Consider the following 24,063-nt stretch of genomic DNA (forward strand, 5'->3'; position numbering starts at 1 on the left):
GCGGTTGACTACCTGTGTCAGCACCACACTAATGCTGAGTACAAAAAGCGAGATTTTTTCAACGTGTTGTACCTACAAAATACAATAGCGCGATCGCTCGAGGGTTAAATGGGTGCTGGGTACCCGGGTACCCTGTCGGCCACGTAAGGGTTAACAATAACTCCTGTAGAAATCCCAAAAGTAATATTTAATAAAACACAGGAAGAAATCTTGGGAGAAAGTCCAGAGTAAGTCCGGAAAACTCTAAGATACATCTCGGATGAAACTCCGAGAGAAAACTCAGGTCAAATCCTCCGAGAATTATTAAAGAATAAACAGGGAGAATCTCCTGTAGAAATTCCGGGAAAAACTTTACATGAGAGCTCACGGTAACTTCTTGAAGTAATTAAAGGAGAAATTCCGGGAGGAAAACCGTGAGGGATTTTGGGAGCAATACCGGGAAATATCTACAAGAAATCCTGGGATGAACTACTGCAATAAAAACGTGAAAAACTTCAGAGGAAATTTTGGACCGAATTTTAGTAGAAAACTCAGGAACAACTTCGGTAGAAACTCTGGGAGAAATTTCGCGAAGAACGCCGGAAGTAATTGTTGAAAATAATTCAAGAGAAATCCCCGAAACAATTCTAAGAAACATCCCGGGACAACATCTGATAAATAACCTGGGAGAAGCTCATGTAGTTCAGTCTGTAGAGGCCGCAAGGTCGAAAACGGTGTGATTGTCTTTTATAATAGAAAGAAAAATATGCCGTGAAAAATATCAAAGGAATCCTGTGAGAAATCCTACATGGCATTCCAAGAGGTATCTTCAAAAGAGCTAGGAAGAATCATTGACGGAATTTCTGGGAAACATTAGTGCAGGAATTCCTGGATGAATTTTGTTTCTCAAATTCATTCGCGTTCACCTGGAATTTGCAGCATCTTCTCGGAACCGTTGGCTTGCCGAAGATATTTTTCCTTGGTATGCGGGTCCTCCTCTTGTTCCTCTTGCTTTCCGAAAATTATCCGGAGAAGTGTGTAACTTCTACACGGAATCACAAGCTTCCAGTAAGCATGGGGCGGAAAAAGTTTGTTTTGACAGTACAACACTAATGTAACACGCAATCCTACATACAACATATTCGAAATCTATCGAAATACATAGTGGAATTCAAAGGAACAGTACTTAACCCGATTTTCTTTTTTCAATTCAAGTAGCAATGCAGCAATGTAGTAAACTCAGTGAGCTTGGTTCTGAGTACCTAGATCCTACATGTAGTAAAATTTGAGCTTGATTGACCGCCCGTGGAGGCTACTCCAGTATCGCCAGACCAGCTACACTCACACAAGGAACCAATGATATATCTACTGGGGACTAGCAGGCATCTTCAGTGTGTGAGCGTTGGTGATCTTATGTCAGGTTGTAGGTCAATGTGGGGAAGGGGAAGGAAGTGATGATTGAAATCGGTTGTATTCACATCAGACCGAATATACCTCTGCGTCTGCACAAATTCATGCGGATGTCGGAGTGTTGGTGAGATATGGTTGGCACAGAGTTCACACATTAGTGCGTGGATGCCAAGTGTAAGGTGATTGAATTGTGTTTTTTTTTTTATTATTCTGAAAATGTGCGGCACAGTTCGCTTGATTGCACAACTCTTAGGCGTCATCTAATAGAAAGATTGACACTGTACTGTGAAAGTTTGGGAGGAAGATAAACGGCTTTTTCAAACCATTTCTGTTGTAGCGATGGCTATGAACATGTGAATATACATGAGTTTTATATGTAGAGAGGAAGGAGAAAAATTATAGAAAGATACAAAGTAGGATCGATAATTTCCGATCACGTTTCGATCTTTGACCTCATCTTCAATATCGGATCTTCTCTTCACCTAATCGCAGGGATTTATCCATGATCCGCATTTCAAACATAACCTCTGCTGGTAATACTCCGGTCACAGTATGTACCTATTTGGTAGAAAAGTAGATATTTTTGCAAACCCCGATCCTGACTTTCCCATCCGTCCAATCTTTAAAGTCTTCAGAATCGAGCGATTCTGAAGTAGTTAACATGTTCGGCAGACATTGCCGTTACCAGTTAGGGTGGGGCGGGGCAAGATGGGTCAGTACCATTTTCGGGCGCATTACTCATGTTTCGATTATGTTAATATTTTTTTTAGATGACCAGCATGAATATACAAAAGTTTGGGGCATTGATGGTAAAATTATTCACTCTCATTGGAAATAAAAAATAAAATGGTTTTTAGCCATTTTTCTTATGCGATACATTCCATATAATCTCCATATAAACGGCCGCGGGGCAAGATGGGTCACCTTCAATTTTGAACGTAGTTTTGGAGCATTCAAAAGTTATTTATTTTTTATTACAAGACTAACTTATAAATGACTTCAATCAAGCAAAGTGAACGCTCAAAATTATAACATAAAATTATGATAATTTTTTAGTGAAAACATCGATTTTCAAATCGCCTCACGACCACTCAAATCGTAGGGGAGACTGGGGAGACTTGATCCCTTTTCCTTAATTAACCTGAAACTTTAAGAAAAAACACAAAACTAGATCCGATTTCCGTTCAAAATGGCAGGTAAACATCTGTTGCAAGTTAATACTCAACAGAAGGCCTTTAAAGTATTGTTAAAAATTTCAAAACTGTGTTTTTATGGAGGCATGTCTTATGATGTATTTTTCAAAAATGGGTGACACTTGATCCCCCTTTGAGCACATGGTTTCTATCAAGGGAAAATAATTCCAGAGTTTTCCTATTCGTTTTCTTTTCGAGTTTTCTTGTATTTTCGATGAACATGGAGTGTTTGAAATTGTAAGATATCCTTAAATTTTTAAGGATATGCCGTATTTTCAAAATGGGGAGACTTGATCCCCCTTTTCTTGGTTTGTACTAAAGTTATAATTATCTGACACATTTTATCGTTGAATTGACTAGAATTCCAAGTAAATAGAGGCTTCCGAATAGAATTTTATTTTTCACATGTATAATGTGTGTGTAATCCTCGAGGGATCAAGTCTCCCCATGTCACTGTTGTGTATACTAAGCCGAATTAATTAAAATATGTTAACAACAGCCTTATTTGGATAAATAAGTTTGAAAGTATTTTAATTAAACTATGTGCTGTGAAATTTTGACACGATTTGGTTCAATTTTCACAAAGTTATTGAGATTTTTCGGAATCGTCTAAAACATTTCTGAAGGACTGAAAACAAACCATCAGTCGATAAAAAATAATGCAATGTACAATCGAAATCACTTGTAGCCAAAACATAGTCGTTTGTCCAGGAGTAGTTTTGGAAAAAAGATGCTAGAATAAAAATGATTTTGATTCCGAGAAAATATGGGGGGAACAAGTCTCCCCAGGGATCAAGTCTTCTCAGTCTCCCCTAATGTTTTTTATATTCAAAATAAATTTATAAAATGTTTACTAATACCTCTTGTTTACTCAGTATGGATATGTAGCATATATGAATGCGGAACAAATCTTATATTTTGACGATTTTCGTTGAGAAAATGTCACTTTTTTCACGGCGCAAAATCGATCACTTTTTAAAATTGCTTGTTTACCATCATGTTTTGTATTAATGAACTTTTTATCGTTTTTTAGCATAGCTAACTAGTGTATCAAAGAGTAGCGGGCGAATAAAAACCAATACGATTTGTATTTACAAAGATATGGTGGTCCATCCTTAGGTGACCCATCTTGCCCCGCCCCACCCTATATCTTTTTTCCTACTAATTCTCCTTGTTAAACACGACAATGAGTGGGAAAAGCATACTTATGGTTCCGATCCGAGAGTAAACCGCGTCTAAGTTTATTCGCACCCGCTTACTTCGTGAATCATGAGTACGAAGAAAAATGAAAACAAAAAACATAAACTTACGAACTACTAGTGAAGGCTCGTGTAGTACTTTTTAGTGTGGTTTTATATTTACTATTATTACCGCACGCCTGCATGCTCGGGAGTAAATTATGGGTCTGTTCCAATTGGAGAATTAAAATTAAATTTCACTTAAACTTGACTGTTCGATAATTATTTCCATAGGAGAAATGTCAAGTTAGTGTCGAACTGTCAAATTTAAGTAAAAATAATTTTAATTCGCCAATTGGAACAGACCCTATACCCTATTATACCTATCACTTACTGTAGGGACGCAATGTAACACTACCAGTAGGCCTTTACAGTTGACTGACAGGTCCGTGTATGCCACTGTTTACAACTGCAGAACAAAGGCGCAAACGCTGAACTGTCTTTTCCATTGACCAACCCAAATGCATGTGTGGTAGTGATTTGTGTTCAAATTTCTCGTGTTAAGAATTTGTAAGAACTTTGTAAGTACCTTTTGTTTTCCCGTATATAGATAGGCTTGCATTAGGCTTCGTGAGATATTTTTTAGACAACTCAATAGGAGAACTGTCAAAGGCCCCCTGAATCAGATGATTTTAAACGTCTTCTGATTAGGTCTGTTCTGACTACCTCGTTATTTATTCTGGCATTAGGGTGGCTGTACCAGTTATCGCACTACCTAAGGAAAACTATTTCTACAAAAATAAGAAGACCGACGAATGTTATCGATATGTCAAATGATTGATTAGTTTTCATATTTTACAGGAAAAATATAGAAACGGAGCCAAAACTACTTTTAGTATTTATTACAGCGTGTGCCAATGATATGAACCCTGCACCAGTTATGGACACATTTGTTAATTTGGGTTCCACTTCGCACTATTTACATGCATTCCTTATGGGATTATCCATAAAGGCTGTTTGCAGTTCGGAAGGAATTTCTCGGCCTATCTTGATGCATGGGAAATTCCTTGCCTGAATCGCCCAAGAAACCGTTTTTCTTCGATCGCATTACGCAGTTGCGAAGCTTCTCGAGCGATTCCTTTTGACCTCGAAACTGCGCTATAACTGGTACACTATGGCGAAATAGGGTGCAAGGAAGCCGAAAAGTTAAGGAAAATGATTTATTTCTATCATAATTTGAGCAAATAGTGAAGTTTGAATGATTGCAAACGTGTTCTTGACAAGCGAGGTTGCATCCAGAGAGGTGAAAATGCCGTCTCCAAAGGGTTAAGGGATTTCCGAGTGATCGTGCTGTTCTATTTTGTACAACACGTTGAAACAATCTCACTTTTTGTACTCAGGGTTTTAAGCACTCCTAAAACGCTTTGAAATGCCTATACACGCTAAAACTGCTCAGCACCTAAAATGTGTAAGGCCTACTCATAAGTGCATAATTTCCAGAAAATGTGTACCAGTTACACATTCTAAAAACAGCTCGTACACTCTTCTAGATGCGAAATTTCGATATTTTTTTTGTTTACCAAGATCACTAGTAAACATAGCTAGATTGCCGTACAAATTGTTTTGCGAATTTCACGGTTTTGCGGACGCAGGAGCTGATTTGGTGAATGTGTAAGTGTTACACATTTTTGGTGTAGTCTGGAAATTATTCATTTTAGTGCTGAGCGGTCTTAGCGTGTAAAAGCCCACCCGAAACATCATGGAACTCTCTGCAACTGAATACCTTTGAAATTCATATCAAACCTTCTTGAAACGTCCTGTAACTCCTTGAAACGCATTGAAACGTCCCTAAAAGGCCGTCTGAATCATCCAGGAAACCCATGAAACCTCCCAGAACCACATCCTACAGGGGGCCCCTAAAACCTCTCTAAGACGTTTTGTAATCCCTTGGAACATCATGAAACGCATTGAAACATGCCTAAAATTACCTGTACAAGTCAAGACACTGAACTTGACCTCGAGTCAAGTACAATACACTGAAAATGACCTTACAGTTGAGGTCGAAATACGTGTCTGTCAAAGGTTGCAAATTCTTAGTGGAATTCAAAGGAATAGTACTTAACGCGATTTTCTTTTTACTTACAGATGTTTCCCTAACAAGTTAATCATCATAAAATATATCTCTATTTTTTCTTTACAGCCTCGCAGTGGAGTATTTTGCTTCCTGATTTCGGAAGCACGCGAAACAACTGCCCTGGAAATGCCCGACCACGAGAACACGTTCGTTCTGAAGGCGGACAATAGCATGGAGTACGTGATTGAGGCGCGCGACACCGACGACATGCGCAGCTGGCTTGCGACGATACGCTACTGTATGCGTAGCAGTCCCACATCCCAGCTGCCTCCGGTTACGGATTTGAACGCCAGCCTCAGCACTTCGATATCGCATGGTGGTGGACCCGGACCCGGAGGCGGAACAACGGCCGGCGGTTCTGTCAGTGCAGGTGCTACGGGCATGGCCACCAGTTTGATGAACGATGTGAACAATTTGGGTTTGAACCAGTCAGCGTTGAACGCAGTGCCAACGAAACCAGCTCCGGAACTACCTCCGCGCCGAGACGAAGGCAGAGTATCGTCTTCCTCGAACTTCGAACTGACCGAAAATGACCTGGAACAGACGCACGACGTTGATACGGACCTCACGGCGATGATGCGGGAGTATCCTTGGTTCCACGGTTTACTAGCGCGGTCGGATGCGGCCCAGCTGGTGTTACACAATGGTTTGTCTAGTCACGGTGTGTTCCTGGTGCGGCAGAGCGAAACCCGAAAGGGCGAGTACGTGCTGACCTTCAACTTCCAGGGTAAGGCCAAACACCTTCGGATGACACTGAACGACCTGGGCCAGTGCCGGGTGCAACACTTGTGGTTCCCGTCGATCACGGAAATGCTGGAGCACTTCCGGCAGCATCCGATACCGCTGGAATCGGGCGGTACGGCGGACGTGACCCTCACCAACTTTGTAGTGCAATCTGTGTCTGCTCAGTCGAACAGTAATACCTACTCGACGACGACCATCGGCGCAGGTGCACCGGCCGCCAGCGGAGCAGGATCCAGTGCCAACCCCAATACCAGCCCGAGACATGTGAGATAGTAGACATCTTCTTTCTTTGTGTCATTCTCGTCTTCTTCTCTATAGTTCTGTGTTTTATATATTATTATATTGGTTTTATTTTGCGCCTCTTGTTCAGTTTTAGGGATTTATTCTTATTGTCGGAGAATATTGGGTCCGAAGGGTCTCCAATATCTGTGAAACGTTTTGCCGATAACATACATAGCTGAAAAAATAACAAAATTAAGGTAGGGCGGAACAAGAAGGCATTCTTCTTCATGTTTTCTAACATTAAAAAAAAACATTGTGAGTTTCTAAATTTGCAATAAAGAAGAATAGTTTGACTAAATAAAAAGCTGTTTTATGGTCAGCTCGAATATACTGAGAAAGACAAGCGCTCTATTTAATTGTTATTAATTGTTTCAATTGCAGGAAAGAATAATGCACTATAAGTAGTATATTTTGATATCAAGCTTTGAGATTGAGCTACGGGCAAATGAGTAAAAAATTTCACCAGATGATCGAAAACATCCTTTACCAGAATTACGATGCAACAATGTTTGTGTTCTTTAAGGTCTGAGGCAGCAAAATAGAGAGGCAAAAAATGCGTGTGTCGTAATTCTTCGTTGTGAAGCTTTTTTTTTTGTTGCCATCTTGCCCGTCCTACCGTGTTGGTGCAATTTCATTGTGAAAGTGTAAAGACCGTTCATTTTGGAGACCCTTCAGCCCTAACCTGTCCGATAATAATGATGAAGATCCTAGTTTTTTGTCAAAGCCAATTAAAAACGTCATTTAACAACACTCAAAGGTATAAACGCGCAACACACAACGGACACTTTGACTTGTGACGAACCTTACAGAGAACTCGTTCAAGTAGTATGGAAGAGAAAAAGGAGATAACTAGTAGAAGAGTACCATGTTAGACATGAGGTTTACTCAGTGCTTTATGTTAGTGTTTAAATGTGTATTATAGTAACTGTTCGTTCGAAGCAAAACCATGGACACTCAGAGAATCACAAAAAGGTTTATTTTATCTGTTACAACGATTGTTGTCATTAGATTTTTATTTTTGCTTTCGATTTCAATCAGCTTTTCGCTGAATTACTCCTTGTTGCTCAAATCCATCTGAATGTATATGTTTTTTTTTTGCTCGAACGTTTATTTTAACAAATCTGCATCGTATACTACTATGCATTGTTGGATTGAATTTGGACAGTTTTTTTTTACCGTAGTTCCTATTACACAATCGTTCCCGATTGGACGAATTTCACACCACAATCAATCGTGCAACAAAGAGTATGTAGCTTTACTAACCCTTATTCTTTTAAGGAAGCTGAAACCTGTTTCCTTTTCCGGTTGCATTTGGTTTATAGGTCATAAGTTTGAACGAAAGCAAACACAGACACCACCATCACACGTTACACAGTGCAGTGGAGATACAGTAGAGCTAGCTAGCTAGCTAGCTAGCCATATCACAGACAGACAGACGTAACTGCTCAAATATGGATTCGGTTGCACAATTATATAATTCAATGTTTGTCCTTCATCCGATTGCCGTTTCCTCGATTTACTCAGTTCCCCTAAGCAGTTGGTTTTGTATTCTTTTTTATTCAATTAGTAGTTTCTTCGAGTTCTATCGTTACACAGTTTCCTCTATCGACTGTTTTTCGGTTTTCACTGTCAGTTTTACTGTCTCTAGCCTGATGTCGCAGCACTCAAGATCCTACACTTTTTGGGATGAACGATGGACTACACAGAGAATTACTTTCTGGGCAATACAGCATTCGGGATCCGACATTTGAGAATACGACATTCGTGGAAAACAAGCACTATCAGTCATTTAAGAACCCCCGTCGTCTGGATTGCCATGTTATAATCAATATCAATGGAAAGTTCTTGTCTGTTTTAAACCAAGCAACATTTTCGAGTAAAATAAGTTACAGAACCATCACAAAACCAAAATAAAACTATAAGGGTCTTATGGCGGTTTTCAGAACCATTCCCAAGAAGAAATTTGACTTGAAATTGTTACTTGGGCTGTAATGGTCACAATAATTCTGTACTGATTGTTCAATCAAATCTTTCTATGTCAAAGCTAGTGTCGATTTCCTAACCTCAGTGTAAATTCTAGTAAACAAATGACGAGAATAGCTGTTTTCACCCATTTTCAGTTTGATTTTGTTGATGTTAAATTCTTTGATATTGCAAGTTTTAGGATTCTATTGCACAATTATATAATTGAATGTTTGTCCTTCATCCGATTGCCGTTTCCCAGAAGCAGGTTTCTCCAAAGCAGTTGGTTATGTATATGTATTCTTCTTTATTCAATGAGCAGTTCCTTCGAGTTATACCATTATACAGTTTCCGAGATTATTATAAATAAATAAGTCCCTTATCGACCGTTTGTCGTTTTCACTGTCAATTTTACTGTCCTTAGGCTGTTGTCGCAGCACTCAAGATCCTAGACTTTTTGGGATGAACGATTAGTATTAACTACAAAGTTTTACGGAGAAAAACTATTTGGGTCTTATGACGGTTTTCAGAACCTTTCCAAAAGAAATTAGATTTGAAATTGTTACTTGAGTTGTAATGGTCACAATTATTCTGTATTGATTGTTCAATCAAATCTTTCTCTTAATCAGTGTCGATTTAAACTTGCAGATTTGAGGTTAGGAATCAAATCTGCAAGTTCAAATTCTTGAATTTTCTTAAATAATAGCTTTCAACTATAGTAAACCAATGACGAGAATAGCTGTTTTCACCCATTTTCAGTTTGATTTTGTTGATCGTAAATTCTTGGAAATTGCAAGTTTCAGGGTCGCGTCGTTGAAACGGTGTGGTTACAAGAAGTCACTGCACTTCTTTTTATTCATTGCAGATTTCTGCGGATCATTATTCGGAAAGCAAGTTAAATTCAAAAGAAATCCGGGAAACCGTGCTAGAGGAACAAGAGGAGAGCTCCCACATCTCAAACGGATATTTCCGGATAAACCGACGACTCCGATAAGTTGCTGCTTGGACGGGTATAAATCTCATCCAGCAATTTCTTCAGAACGATTGCTCAAGAAATGTTTCTTTCAGAAATGTTGCACCCAGAGTCTATCGCGAGTTGTCTCGCCGCAGTTCCTTCTGTGTTTTATCAAATATTCTACACGCTAAGAAAAAGTTACTCTAAAATGAGTAAGATTCACACAAAACTGAGCTAAACTGGAACAGCTAAAAAAATGAGTAAATTGCATTTCCAACGATAGCGCTGGCCCGTGTGCAAAAATCCAAACAGTTTAAGCCGTATAATAGTCTTCACATCAGCAACATACAACTTAAACTGATGAGATTGAGCCAGCGCTATCGCTGGAAATAAAATTCACTCAGTTTTGGTTGTGGTCCCACTTTAGCTCCAAAATGAGTGAATTTTCTGACCGTGTCCATTTTCGTGGGATTTTTACAAAGGTTTATCCCGGAATTTCTCTAAAATGTTGTCGCGGGTTTCTCCCGGGAATCCTCTCGAATTACTTTCTGTAATTCCATCTGGATTTTCCCACAAGTTCATCTCGGGATGTCTTCTAGACATTTTGTTTGTTATTTTTTGTTTGCATAATTAGAAAATAATTATTAATAAAAGCTCTTAATTCTTAAAACTTAGCTTGAATAAGTAGAAATTAATTGTAACAAACTATACTATCTTCTTCTCCAACTACATCTTTATTTTTCTCTTGGACATCCACCACACGTCTTATTATGTACTTCTTTACTCTATCTTTATGAACAATATCTAATTTTTTATTTATATTCACTTGACTATTCTCTCCAAGGTCATCTACAATTCTAAAAGGACCTTAGTATTTAGCGTCAAGTTTTTTGTATTTTTCGTCCTTGATAAGGACAAGTTCTCATGCGCTGAAAGAAATGTGTCGTTTATTTTCATCATAGTTCATTTTTCGTTGGGTCTTTTGCTGTAACAGCTGTCTTCTCGCAGCATCATGAGAGAGTTGTAGCTTTAATTTCAACAATGCAGAGTTATCATCCAAATTGTAATCAGATTGTTCTGAGCTTTCTGTCAGATTTGTAGGTACATTCGCTAATTTCCCATACACCAAATAAAATGGTGTATATCCCTACACAGCAATAAACATCCTGCCTGCGTGACTCGGGGTGATCAACTATACTTTGTTGCGATGCACAGGCGTCGCAAGGGGTATCCACAGGCTTTCTGCAGGAATTCCTCCCAGGCTTTCGTCAAGAATTTTTCACGGGTTATCTGTAGGAATTCTTCCCGGGATTTCTTCCGGAAGAGGTTTGCTCGGTATTGCTTCAAGAGTTGCTCACGGGATTTCTCCCAGAGCGTCTCCTGTAATTTCTGCTGGGAATTATACAGGGGATGGCCAAAATGTTTGGGATAGGCAACTTTTTTTTCTCTCACAAAAAAGTTCAACATGCTATAACTTTTCATAGAGTGCATCAAAAAATATCAAATTTTGACTGTTTGTCAACCTATTACATGTGCATCATTGGTACAAATTTGGGCTCGATTGATTAATGTTTCGCAAAGTTAGAACCGTTCGGGTAAAACACTCTTTTTTAGACAACTCATTTTTGAGCTGTCATATCTCGGAAACCAGTGAACCGAATTGAATGAAATTTTGAACGTACACTAACAATATACAAATGCTTCACAAACTATTAAAACATTGATACTTTTTGAACGTTGAAAAAAGTTATCATGGAATGACACTTTTTGGATTTTTCTCGAAAAAATGTGATTTTTTTACGTCAATGTCAATAAATTTTAGTGTTGATGTCCAAAGATTTTCCACTTCTGTTCTCAAGTTATCTTGATTCAGATATATTAGAGCCTATTTAGATTGAAGGAAGAACACATTTAGTAATTTTTGTGTGGTATTGTAAATTTGACTTATTTTCCTCTATATGGGTAAAAATTTCAACCCAGTATAACTTAATTCGCCGTGAGAAAATGTTAAATTTTATAACGTTGTATTAAGTATCAATATATTGTTGATAAACGTTAAAAAGTTCATTCAATTCGGTTCACTGGTTTCCGAGATATGACAGCTCAAAAATGAGTAGTTTAAAAAATAGTGTTTTGCCTGAACGGCTCTAACTCTGCGAAAAAATATTCAATCGAGCCCAAAATTGTACCAATGATGCACATATAACAGGTTGATAAACAGTCAAAATTTGAGATTTTTTGATGCACTCTTTGAAAAGTTACAGTATGTTGAATTTTTTCGTGATAGAAAAAAAGTTGCCTATCCCAAACATTGTGACCACCCCCTGTAGGTTGTTTATTATTGTTCTCGATTTTTGAATTACCTTGTTTTTGTGTTGGGATTGATATTGCTGCTTTCGGGTTGGGAAACAGTGTTTGTGTTAAATTCCTATGCAATTTTAAACATGTTTCGAGTAAGAATCTATTAGTGAAAACCCGATATCAGTATCCATGGATGCAGATGGTTTGATAATAGTTTTCGTTCAGATTGTCCTTATTTCCTTGAACAGATAAATACATATTATTAAAAAAATGTTTATTATTAGTGTTCTTCCATTGAAAGCATGGCGATTTGTTATTTCTAAAACTTACTTCGATCCTGTGCCTGTTGTTTATATGTAGCTTTTGCAAAGTTTGTGTTTTGGTCGTAATAGTCTTCGATTCGTTGACAAATGTTGATTGCAGTGGAAGTATTCCCAAATGATTGTTGTTATCGAATTGGAAATTTTGAAATATGTCATTGACTACTTGAATCGAACGGTTTCTGAAGCTGATGATAAGAAATGATCCTGTTAGATTTTTTTTTGCCAAAATCGCAACTGTTCTTCAATTTCACGGTTGAATATGCATTTCGAATGAGTATTTTTCCGCTTCCGATAGGCTTGATTTCATTAACTCTCCGTTGTACTTTCTGAATGGACAGCTACGAGGATTTCCTCTTAGTAAACGATGAATGCACGTATAGTCGGATACATTGCAAATAACATGTTGTTCGATGTTTACGCAAGTATCATTTGTTACGAATGTAACGTCGGACCCTAATGCTGCCTTCGTGAAATCAAGCGGTGTTACTTCACCAGTGACAAAAATGTTTTCCACATTAATTTGCTAAAACCCAGGTAAGAATTTTGGAATTTCAATGAAAAGCCCAATGGATGATTCGTTGTAATAGGCTGCCGGTTCTAGAAACTCATAAACAACCTGTTCATCGTTGTTTATGGAGAATCCTGCATGTTCCAAACTTTCAGCTATGTAATCGATTTCTGCTGTTTGAAGAATCCTTTTCGATTTATGAATTTTCCTTGACTTCTGATCAATTATACATACGTCTTTATTTTCTTTTACTTTAATTATAGCGTATCTTTCTTCATGTTTCAGATTATTTCGATTTCGTTGGTAAACTGTTTTGCTCTCTTCAAAATCTTCGGGATTCCCTCTATTCATGTTCAGTTTTTCCAATTCCTTATGTTTAGGTTTTTTTTTCATTTCTCGTGAGAATTTTTCTTTTTGTTCTATTCTTGTATCGAGGTCTTGTGGAACAGTAGAATTGTAACGTGTCCCATGGAATAGTTCTCGAGGTGTTAAATCACGATCATTGTCTGAGGAATTCGAATACGTTTCTTGGAAAAAAGTTGCAAAAAAATTGCAAATTTCTTCAGCATTATCTCCTTCTTTTTCATCTACATGATTTTAGTTTAGTCTTGACGTGATTGAAGAAGTTCTTATGACATGATTTGATTTCATTTTCTGTTTTTGGATTGTACTCAGTAAAGGCTGTAGAAATGGCAACATTAAGTTGATCACATATATCCAAATATTTAACCAAATTGGCATGATTTTCATTAATTCTGTAAGCTTTATGTGCTTTTTGCTTACGATTTTTAAGATTGATGATTTGCCTATTAAACCAAATGGGATTCTTCGAGTCGAAACTTCTACGCTTCTTAATAACCGGGACTTCTTCCTGAATAATTTCCCGTAACAACTTATAAAACACTTCAACAGCAGATTCAATATTCTGTTGATTTTTCAAGATAGATTTCCAATTTGCCCCATTTAATTTGTGTCTGATATTAGAATAATTTGCTCTGCTGTAATCGAAAACATTTTCGTAAACACATTCATCGGGAAAGTGAATTTGGTAGAATGGTGGTAGAATGATACTCTCACTTTCATGCGATTAAAATTTTGACAATAAACTAGGATTTCTGTAACTGAAGAAATTAATGTTAACATGCTATTCGCGTTTGAACTTGTCGGTGAATTGTCATAATTAAAACTAAAACTGAAGAGAAGTGCTCAAGTCCAGTTCAGCTTCACCGAGTTCTTAAGGTAGGATCGTTGTCAACCTTCGAAGGTTCCGTCAGTTCCATTGAAAACACGAATGGCTGCATGCACCGCATGCTTCGCAGGTTGCAGCTGATGAAGTTCTTGGTGCCATCCGGTTCGGGGGATTGCAACGGGACGCTGATGTGCTTCATTCGATGGATATGGGTTTGAAATTTCTCCTCGTTTAAACTGGATTGTCGGTCGATAGCTCGTTGGCGGGCTTGAAAAACTATCCTTCGCTGCCGCAAAAAGTTCTCTATCCGATAGTAGTTCACGATTCCGTTGATTATAATTAGTACGCGCATTGTAATCCCGTTGTCGATCGAATCTGCCATTGCCATTAATCGGGGTTGCTGGGCGATTTGTTTGTTTTCGTTCATTACGTCGGGCCTGTCTCTTGCGCCTCTTAGCTTTATCAGCTTTTTTTTTTGCTGAATTGACCGATGCGATACTCGTCCGCCGTAGTCCGTCCAATCAGCTTTCCAAATACTTTTTGAGCCAAGTATGTGCCATCCGGAATTGTCGGTTCCCATTAAATTTATATTCACTTCTAACTTCTATTTTTTTTTTACATTTTTATAATTCTGTTTTTATGTACAATTGTTAACTTTCTTGAATTTAGCTCTTCCAATTTACAATTTTGCTCTTGGACCTCCTTTACTTTATACGGTCCGATGTAATGAGGGTCTAATTTTTTTCTATTTTCATTGGTGATGTATACTAAATCTCCTTTTGATATTTTAATTGAATTTGTGTATTTATTCAAATTTTGTAATCTGTTATGTTTCTCTTTTATTAATTTTTCTTTTGCTATAAGATTCGATTTTTGCAGTTTATATTTAAGTTCATTACAATATTGTTCTACATTGTATACTGGATCTACTTTATTTTTAAAAATATCTTGAGGTAAATTAGCCTTTCTTCCAAATATCAGTTCAAAAGGTGTGTAATCAGTATCAGTATGAGAAGTAGTGTTGTAAACAAATGAATAAAATTTTATCCAATCATCCCAATCGTCATGGTGTTCATTTGAAAAAGATCGTAGATACTCATTGAGGCATCTGTGATTTCTTTCCAATGCACCTATGGTTTGAGGATGATATGCTGTGGCAAAGTTTTGTTTGAATTTTAGTATTTTTCCTATTTGTTCCATTATTTCATTCTTGTATTCTGTTCCTTGGTCCGACTTAAGTTCAAGAAAATTTCCATATATGAGTATGAAGTTTTCAACCAAAGCTCTTGCTATAGTTGAAGCTTCTTTATTTGATATAGGTATTATGACAACATATTTTGTTAAATCACACTGTATAGTTATGCAATACCGATTGTTACTGTTGGTCCTTGGTAAAGGTCCTACTGTATCAATTGATATTACGTCAAATGCTTTTGCTGGTGTAGTAGTTACTATGTTTGGTTCCTTGGTATGCTTGTACACTTTGTTGATTCTACAATATCTGCAGTTCTTGACGAATCGGTTAATTGTTTTTTTCATACTCTTCCAAACATATTTGTCTCGTAGTTTTCTGTATAATCGGTTTTGACCGATGTGACCTCCCGTAGGTGTCACGTGATAATCGTGCAGTATTTTCTGGATATCCTCTGCCTTTTCGATTTTTCTGCGTGGTTTATATAATAATATTTCCACGTATTTGAGTGTTTTTATCGCGATGTTTTTAAACAGTTCTACTGGTAGAATTGTGAATATTTCATTTTGTGTTGACATTGCAAGCTTGTTTATTTTCATTCTTTGAAGCATATCATTCAACCTTAGGCAAGCTGACTCTAGCGTCTGAGTTCCATCGGCTGTGATTGCATATATTTCTTTATTTTCTTTTAGATCCATTATAATAATTGTGATTTCCTTTGATGAGCTTATCGTTGTGAGTATTTTCGGTAACTTGTAGGTTTTTGAAGGTGAATCCGTTTCGTAGATTGACAGTTGCGCACCTGTCAAATCGTCTGACTTCGGTTCCTTCGGTTTCGTTCCGGTCATGGATCTAGTGTTCACCCTTAAAATTGACATCTGCTTCAACTCGTCTGACGTGATTGCTATTTTGGAGAGTGCGTCAGCTCCAACGTTGTTTTTGCCTTTGATGTGTTCAGTTTCGAAATCGTAGTCTTCCAGATCCAGACGCATTTGTGTAAGCTTTTTTGTAGGCTCTTTCATCCCGAAAAGATACACGAGGGGTCTATGATCAGTTCTAATTTTAAATTTTTTTCCGTATACGTATGCTTTAAAATGGTTGATCACCCAATGAATGGCAATTATTTCTTGATAAATAGTATGTTTTTTTTGATTCCGCTTTGTTGAATGTCTTGCTACCGTAAGATACCGGTAAGTCATTACCATCATAGTCTTGTGATAACACTGCACCACATCCAACATTAGAAGCATCCGTTGTAATAATAAATTCTTTTGAGAAGTCTGGATATCTTAAAATTTGTGGTGACAACAAATGAGATTTTAAATTTTCGAAAGCTTTTTGACGTTTATCAGTCTATTCAAACTTAACGTTCTTTTTAAGTAAATCATTTAGTGGCTTTGCTATGCCTGCAAAGTTTGGTACAAAATTTCTATAGTAGTTGCAAAAAGCGACAAATCTGCGAACTTCGTCAGCATTTGTCGGAACTGGATAATTTTTTACTGTTGAATATTTTGAATCATCAGGGTAGATACCTTTATCCGTAATTTTATGACCTAAATACGTGACTTCGGTCTGAAAAAAATTACATTTGCTTGGATTTAGTTTCAAATTGTAGTGCCTGAGACGATTAAAAACAGTGATTAAATTTGAAATATGGTGTTTTATAGAACATCCAATGACAATGATGTCATCAATATATATAAAAGCGTGTTCAGGGGTTAACCCAGCCATGGCTATTGTCATCATACGCTGAAAACTATTTGGGCTGATATTTAGTCCAAATGGCATACGCGTATACTGATAATGACCTGACTGTGTTGAGAAAGCTGTGTATTTTCTGGACTCTGGTGTAAGGGGAATTTGGTGAAACCCTGACATGAGGTCAAGAGTACTAAAGTATTTTGCTCTACCAAGTTGATCTAAAATTGAATCAATCCTCGTTAAGGGGAATTTATCTGCCAAATTTTTTTTATTTAATTGCCGATAATCAACAACTAATCTCCATTTTTTATTGTTATTTTCTGATTTTTTTGGGACAAGCAAAATTGGTGAATTATATGACGAAATAGAGGGTTCAATTATGTTTTCTTGAAGCATTTTATCAATTTGCATTTTAATTTCATGTGTTTGGGAATGAATTTGTTTATAATTTGGTATATACACGGGGATATTATCAGTAAGGTGAATGTCTTGGCTGTAGAAATTATTTGAAGAAAGTTTATCATCCTTTAAACAAAAGATATCTGCGTAGCTCGTGATCAAATTTTTGAAATCTTGTTGTACAAAACTAGGTATACCCGAAAGATTAATCTCATTCAGAATTTGTTCTTGTCGATTGGTTTTTGTAGGTGTATTCTGCGTAGTTTTCAGTACATGATAATTGTCAAAAGGCTCTATAGTGGGATTAATCTGGTCGTATTTTATAAAAACTGGTTCATTTGTAGTGTTGATGAATTTTGCATATGGTTCGTCCTTGGAAATGATCGTATTGCCAACAAAAATTCCGGTTTGAATTTCTTGTGCGTGTACAACCATGTCACTCGGATAAACTCTTTTTGATAGTTTACGAATGGTTTCACTTCTCTGTGGAAGAATGAAGCCATCTTTAAAATTGTCTTCAATAGGTATGGAAATTGTTTTATTTCCGATGTCAAAATGTAGTAACCAAGAATCGTAGTCTATTTTGCACCTGTTGGTAGTGAGAAAGTCGCGCCCTAAAATACCATCTGTTTGTATTGGAAAATTTTTTGACACTAATTGAAAAGAATGTTTTACTTTTAACCCATTTTCAAAAAATATCTCAGTATCAGTGGAAGCTAGTGTTTCAATAGTTTTATCAGAAATTCCTGTCAATTTAATTTTTTTTGCAATGTTTACGATCCTGTCAGGTCTAACTTTGTTAATTTTAAATAGGGAAATATCTGCTCCACTGTCGACTATTAAAGTTACTTTATCTTCGGACATCTCAGTACCAACGGAAACAAAATTAGACGCATTTAAATTTATTGAGAGGATCGTTCGGTTCGATCCGCTCTCTCTCCTAAAAAAGATTCTTGACTTTCCTCACGATCTTCATTTCGATCGCAGGCATGGGGAAAACGGTTCTCCTGTGGTGTGGCATGATAAATTCTACCACGACCCGATCCATTTCTGTTGGTGTTTTCGTTATATCTTCGTTGATGTTGGTCTTGCGGAGCGTTGTTTTGAGCGTAATTCCTGTTATGACTTCCACGCCAATTCGAATTGTGGCCTCCGCGTGTTGGGGGATTGCCTCGACGTTCTTCGTTTTGCTGATAACCATTCTGATACCATGATCTATCTTGTTGATAGTAGGAGTTCTGGTATGGAAGTCTATTGTTGTAAGAGTTCCTTCCTCCTCTTTGTCCTCTTTTGGAGTTTCCAAAATACAACACTTGCATTGAAGTGCATTCGTCGTTATCATTTTCCGCTGCTCTACCTATGGCATCATTTAGGGTATTAAATGTGCCTGCTTTGAGTATCGTTTTTAAACTCGGATTTTTTACGCCATTGGCTAAAGCTTTTGTGCCTGCTTTATTCGCCATTTTTGTTGCTGTATCTATCATTTATGTATGCTGCTTCTAGTTGAGTACTGAACTCTTCTATCTCACTAGTAAATTTATTCAGTGTTCCGTGTTGCTTTGCTGCGTTCAATTTCGCTAGTACTACATCAGATGATACGTGTTGCTTGCATTTTTGGTTAAGGCTGTTAATAATCGCGTCAAAATTTGCTGGTGCTTCTCCTACCGCGGATTTCGCTTTTTTCTCCAATTTTGACAGAACTATCTGTAATGCGACAGGTTCTGTTGCTGCTGTTACAATAGTCTTCAAAGCTTTTAATGCTGCAATTATGTTGCTCAATTTATCGCCATTCCCGTCATATTGGGGAATGAGGGATGAGGCTATTTTAATTACTTCGGTCGCATTTGCCATGTTGTCTTCTTCTTCTTGTTCTGGTAAATTTAATAAAATTTGTGTAGGTTTCAACCGTCTAAATAAGATAATAGTCGAAACTAATGTCTTCAACGGGATTGTTCGTTTTGTATTTTTTTAATTTAGGGGCTGTCCATTAATTACGTAAGGGTTTGAGAAATCTTACGCGCCATACAAATATATTTGGGCTCTCATACAAAAAATCTTACAAGGGGGGGTGGGGGTGTTGAAAAATCGTAAAATTTCCCTTACGTAATTATTGGACAGCCCCTTAGTATCTAATATTCGTGAAGTTTTTTCAATATGATTCAATTTTGATTCTGATATTGAATCCTCTAAAAGAATAAGACTTCTTTGTATTTCAGTATACAATTGTCTACTAAGCTTCTCTTTTTCAAGACGTGTGCGATATAAGAATTTTTTGTAAATAGATTTTTTTTAAATTCGATTCTAGTGTTATTAGTTCTTGAAGTCTTTGTTCTAATTCCACTATATTCATTTCAGAAATGCATATTTTACTATTTGTTTATAACATATTAGAAAAAATTGAACGTATATACATACAAGTTATTTATATGTTTTGTACATCTTAATTTAAAAATATATGTTTATAGCCTATGTTTTTACTCTCACCATCGCCCAGTGTGGTCTCCGAAGTGTCTTACGCCAGAATCTCGCAGTCGTCAAATCGTTGATACTGGTACACTGCATTCTCCTTTTCTGCACTCTGCACCTGCTTCTTCGTCGGTGTTGTAGGCAATAGACTTACTTAGTGAAATACGCGACCTGTTGACGCACAGATCTCGGATACGTTGGTTGCCACAAATTGTATAGCTGGTTGCATTTTGTTCTGATGAAGCGTTACCTTTTTAGTTCAGCTCATACTGTTTGCGAGCATTTATCGTTTTATTTCACTTTAGCACTTCACTTTCAGTATACAATAGCCATCACTCGTCCGCCAATGTTCTTCTGGATCGCTTCGTGGTGCGTCATCAGACCTTGGTTGGTTGAGATGACTACTGCTCCAGTGATGGTCGGCACCACTTGGATAGCGAATGGTAGCAGCTCTGCAGCTCTAAGTGGTCTTCTGTTGATGACCGCTACATTGTTTTAACACATCTTCTCTACTTTGAAGTTATTCTTTGACACTTTCTTCGCTACGATATGTCCTTCTTTTATTAGTAAAGACAAAAATTGTTCACTAATGTTCGACCTTGCCACGGAGATATTTCTGCTTCTCCTCACAAAAAGTTCATTCACTACGTTTGTTATCCCCTCCATTTTTCACTTCGTTAATCAGTTCAGGATCGTTACATCAGTTTTCCCCACTAAGCTCCTGTGTATGCTAATATTGGAGGACTCTGGAAGGGCTTCCGCTCTTTTGGCTACTACGTATCGTCAAATGTTCTTCACTGTTAAATGTAATTCGTTGGGGTGCGTTGCACTTCGCATCAGCTGATGGGTGGGCTGTACGGCAACAATTTTTCGCGAACCGCACTCGCAAGCGTTTTTATCGATTCACTCACTGCTTCGCATAGCGTAGCTACGACGATGACAACGGGGACGTGTGCATGCACTCTTCGATTGGTGCTGCTCGTGACTTGGATGTTTTACTTACGGTGCCAAGGAATTTTTAAAGAAGTTTTTCACGATCGCGCTGAGACACTGGCCAGTTCTTCTGCCTTTTTCTGTGTTTTCTTTTGTATATACTTTTTCACTGTATTGTACATAGTAATAGCAAATTGTACTGCTACTATTGCTAGTATTATCTGCAGCATTAGTTTATTTTCCTCGAATTTTTCAGAGTGTTCACTCTGCATGTTAATAATATCGATATGGCTGTCGCCATTATGCTCAACATGAGCTTTCGACTTTTCACTTCCCATTTTCAAATTGTTTTTGCAGACAACCCGGACAAAAAAAAATTACTAAAATCACACTAGTTTGTTAAAATAGCGTTCTTCGCTAGCGTCATTTGTTCTCGAAACTCGATAAATTCTTCAATCACAATCATGGTTAGGTAAACTGTTGCTGCAAAACAAGCTATTGCACATAACCACATTTTCACATGTCCTTCCATTTGATTTATTTTCGAGTCACTACACTATTACATTACTACCCAATTTTCATATGTTATTCTTCGTTCTTTCTCGAAGATTGCAGGAATGTCGAACGGTCGCCACATGAACCAACGTCGAATACGACCGCCGATTGCCAATCCGTTACGATCGTAGACAAGTCAAGGAACAGTTTAGGGTGATGGGACGAAATAGTGGTGAGACCATGAGAAGGTGGAAGCAAAACGCACGAGTACGTCGGTCCTGTCACGGTCGCCATCTGGGGTTCGAAGTCTTAACTAAGATCTCGCATCGAACCGATCACACCAAATGTCTGTCCGGAGACAATTGGTGTACTAAAGGAACTTTGGTTCCTTCAGATTGAATTACTTTTGACTTGCAACTATTCCAATGACTAGCGGTGTCTGAAGATCAGAGTGCTATTGGAGGGTTTCGGTATGCCAGCAGACATTGAAACAAATAGTTTGATAGTCCAAAGAAGACTCCCGAGTTTATTGAAATCCTTCTTTTATATCATTTTACATTTGATTATTCTTATGGCCTAAAGGGTAAAACACCTGGGGTTGATGTTTATAAACAATATTTATGGCTTAAACTTCCGCGCGCCCATCCGATAGTATTTTGGTTAACTTGCGCTTTTTGGCTTGCGCTTTACGGTGACTAATGGGGTGTTATTGTAAATACGTTGATGGGTACGCGTTGGCTTATTCATTCCGAATTGATTCATTATTTTTCAGTTTCAGATTTTTGGAAAAGTATATATTGTTGCGATCGGAACAGCTTGTTTGATCGCATGTGTCATTGAAAACGAGATTTAGTTATTCATTTTTCAACCCTATTGTAGAACGTTTGTACGAAAAAAGTTATACGATTATCAAAAGTTTGTGTTTATACTTAGCCTCAGCTAGCATGTGGATCCTCATCGTCCCGCGTCTTGGGTTGTTCTGCTCCACTGCGTTATTCTTCCTATGGTAGGCGAAGGTGAAATGTTGCTCCGCTGCGCGTCCTCTCCGATTAAGCGCGTTCTTGTTCGCGCTGATCATTATTTACATTTTGACATTGTATCTCCGAGATTGAAGGCATTACTGTTCCGTTTCTCTGCACTTCTTCACTTAAATGTTTTAGACTTCTTCACAGTCATATTTAAGCGTTCCTTAACTTCTTCGAGCGGTTAGTCTCCGCTGTCATCATATTGTACAAAAAGATGTACTTTATTTCCCTTTCCCCCCATGGTACTGTCATCAAATTGATAACTGCTACATCACTTCCTTTCTTCACTTATATTGTCCATTGTTCTTATAAAACTAAAACACTTAAAACTAAAACTTAACACTTGAGCACAGCTCTCACTTTCACTCTCTAGACTTCCCCATCTAGACTTCCCTATAGGCTTTCGTCTATAAACTAACTCCTATCAACTGACTTCTATAAACTCAACTATTAACTGACTACATACTGACTGCCCCCCTCTGAACATAGTAATGTCTTTTATAAGTTGGCTTTCAAGTAATATTTATGACTGTACACGTCTGTTTTGGCTACCTAGTTCATGCCTTTGGGTGTTAACGAACATTCGTTGAACCCCACGTGACTCGCTATTTACTATTTACGTTAACGGTGGTTCGTAGATTCCAGCGTGCTCGCTCGGAGCGCTCTGACCTCTAGATCTTTGTTTATCTTAACGGTGAACCGTTGATTCACATGTGCGTACTCGGGCGACAAATTATATTTACTGTTTTTACATTTAAACGCAAACTTTATCGCTACTAGGGTAAAAGTGACAATGTTCCACATAAGTGACAATTACATTATATTTACTAATTAATATGAAATAATAAGGGTGATAACGACTTAGGGTCGTTACACTCAAATGTTCTTCCTTCTTGTTTTACACTTTTATCAGCTATCAGAGCTTGCTGTTTTACAGTGTTTGCACTGTAAAAACTTCCATGATTAGTAATGTGTTAGTTACGATTAAAATCATCCACAGCTTCAAATCGTGCTGCGTATGATATTCGGTGTGTATTTGTTGGTTTTCTATTAACGCCTCCTGCTGGTCCCCCGGTTAGTTGTTTGACCTCCCTGTCCTGATGTTTTGAGTCTGTATTTCCCATTTTACTTCACTGCACTTTTGTTATTCACAGCCTACTCGGGCTAACGGCATCTTTTGTATTTACGATATGTACAATCGACAGTTAGTAATGAAAAATGTTTTTTGTCGATTTGGCCACTTCTTTCCATTCGGTTATTATGTTCATCATTAATTTGCACAGCAAGACCATCAGCACTATGCACACTATGAATACGCACAACATTCGCGAAGACTGCATTCTGTCACGGTCGCCATGACGTGGTTTTGATTACACTATTTGGTTCTGCATACTCGGGACGTGATATGTAGTTTTATTTAGGGGTCTACTGACCAACACGACTTGAACCGCGGACCGTTAACTGTATCTCTGTATTCAAGAGTCTGGCCTTTTATAGCCCTCTGTTAGTTTATATTATAATCCAAAAGAATCGTCATAACAAATTTTGTTGGTAAGCTTTTACGTGATGTTAATTCACACATACTACCGTTGGGTAAGCATGCCGTTGATCGCATCCATGCAGTTTACCCACTGATAACCTTAACCTAACTTTTACTCAACACTAGACGCTGCTGAAACGGGGCAGCTTGGTCA

The 24,063-nt window shown here is 37.7% G+C and overlaps 1 protein-coding gene across 4 annotated transcripts in view; it reads left to right on the top strand.

Moving 5' to 3' along the window:
* LOC109402771 (SH2B adapter protein 2) overlaps window positions 1-24,063 on the top strand; it is a 561,576-nt gene that overhangs the window by 86,602 nt on the left and 450,911 nt on the right. For all 4 annotated transcript variants that reach the window (XM_062859974.1, XM_062859973.1, XM_062859972.1 and 1 more), the window contains exon 6: window positions 5,961-6,902. In XM_062859974.1, the coding sequence (XP_062715958.1) occupies window positions 5,961-6,902 (942 nt within the window). The remainder of the gene's footprint in view (window positions 1-5,960; window positions 6,903-24,063) is intronic.

The sequence above is a fragment of the Aedes albopictus genome, chromosome 3 (assembly GCF_035046485.1).
Source record: "Aedes albopictus strain Foshan chromosome 3, AalbF5, whole genome shotgun sequence".
NCBI classification, from domain to species: domain Eukaryota; kingdom Metazoa; phylum Arthropoda; class Insecta; order Diptera; family Culicidae; genus Aedes; species Aedes albopictus.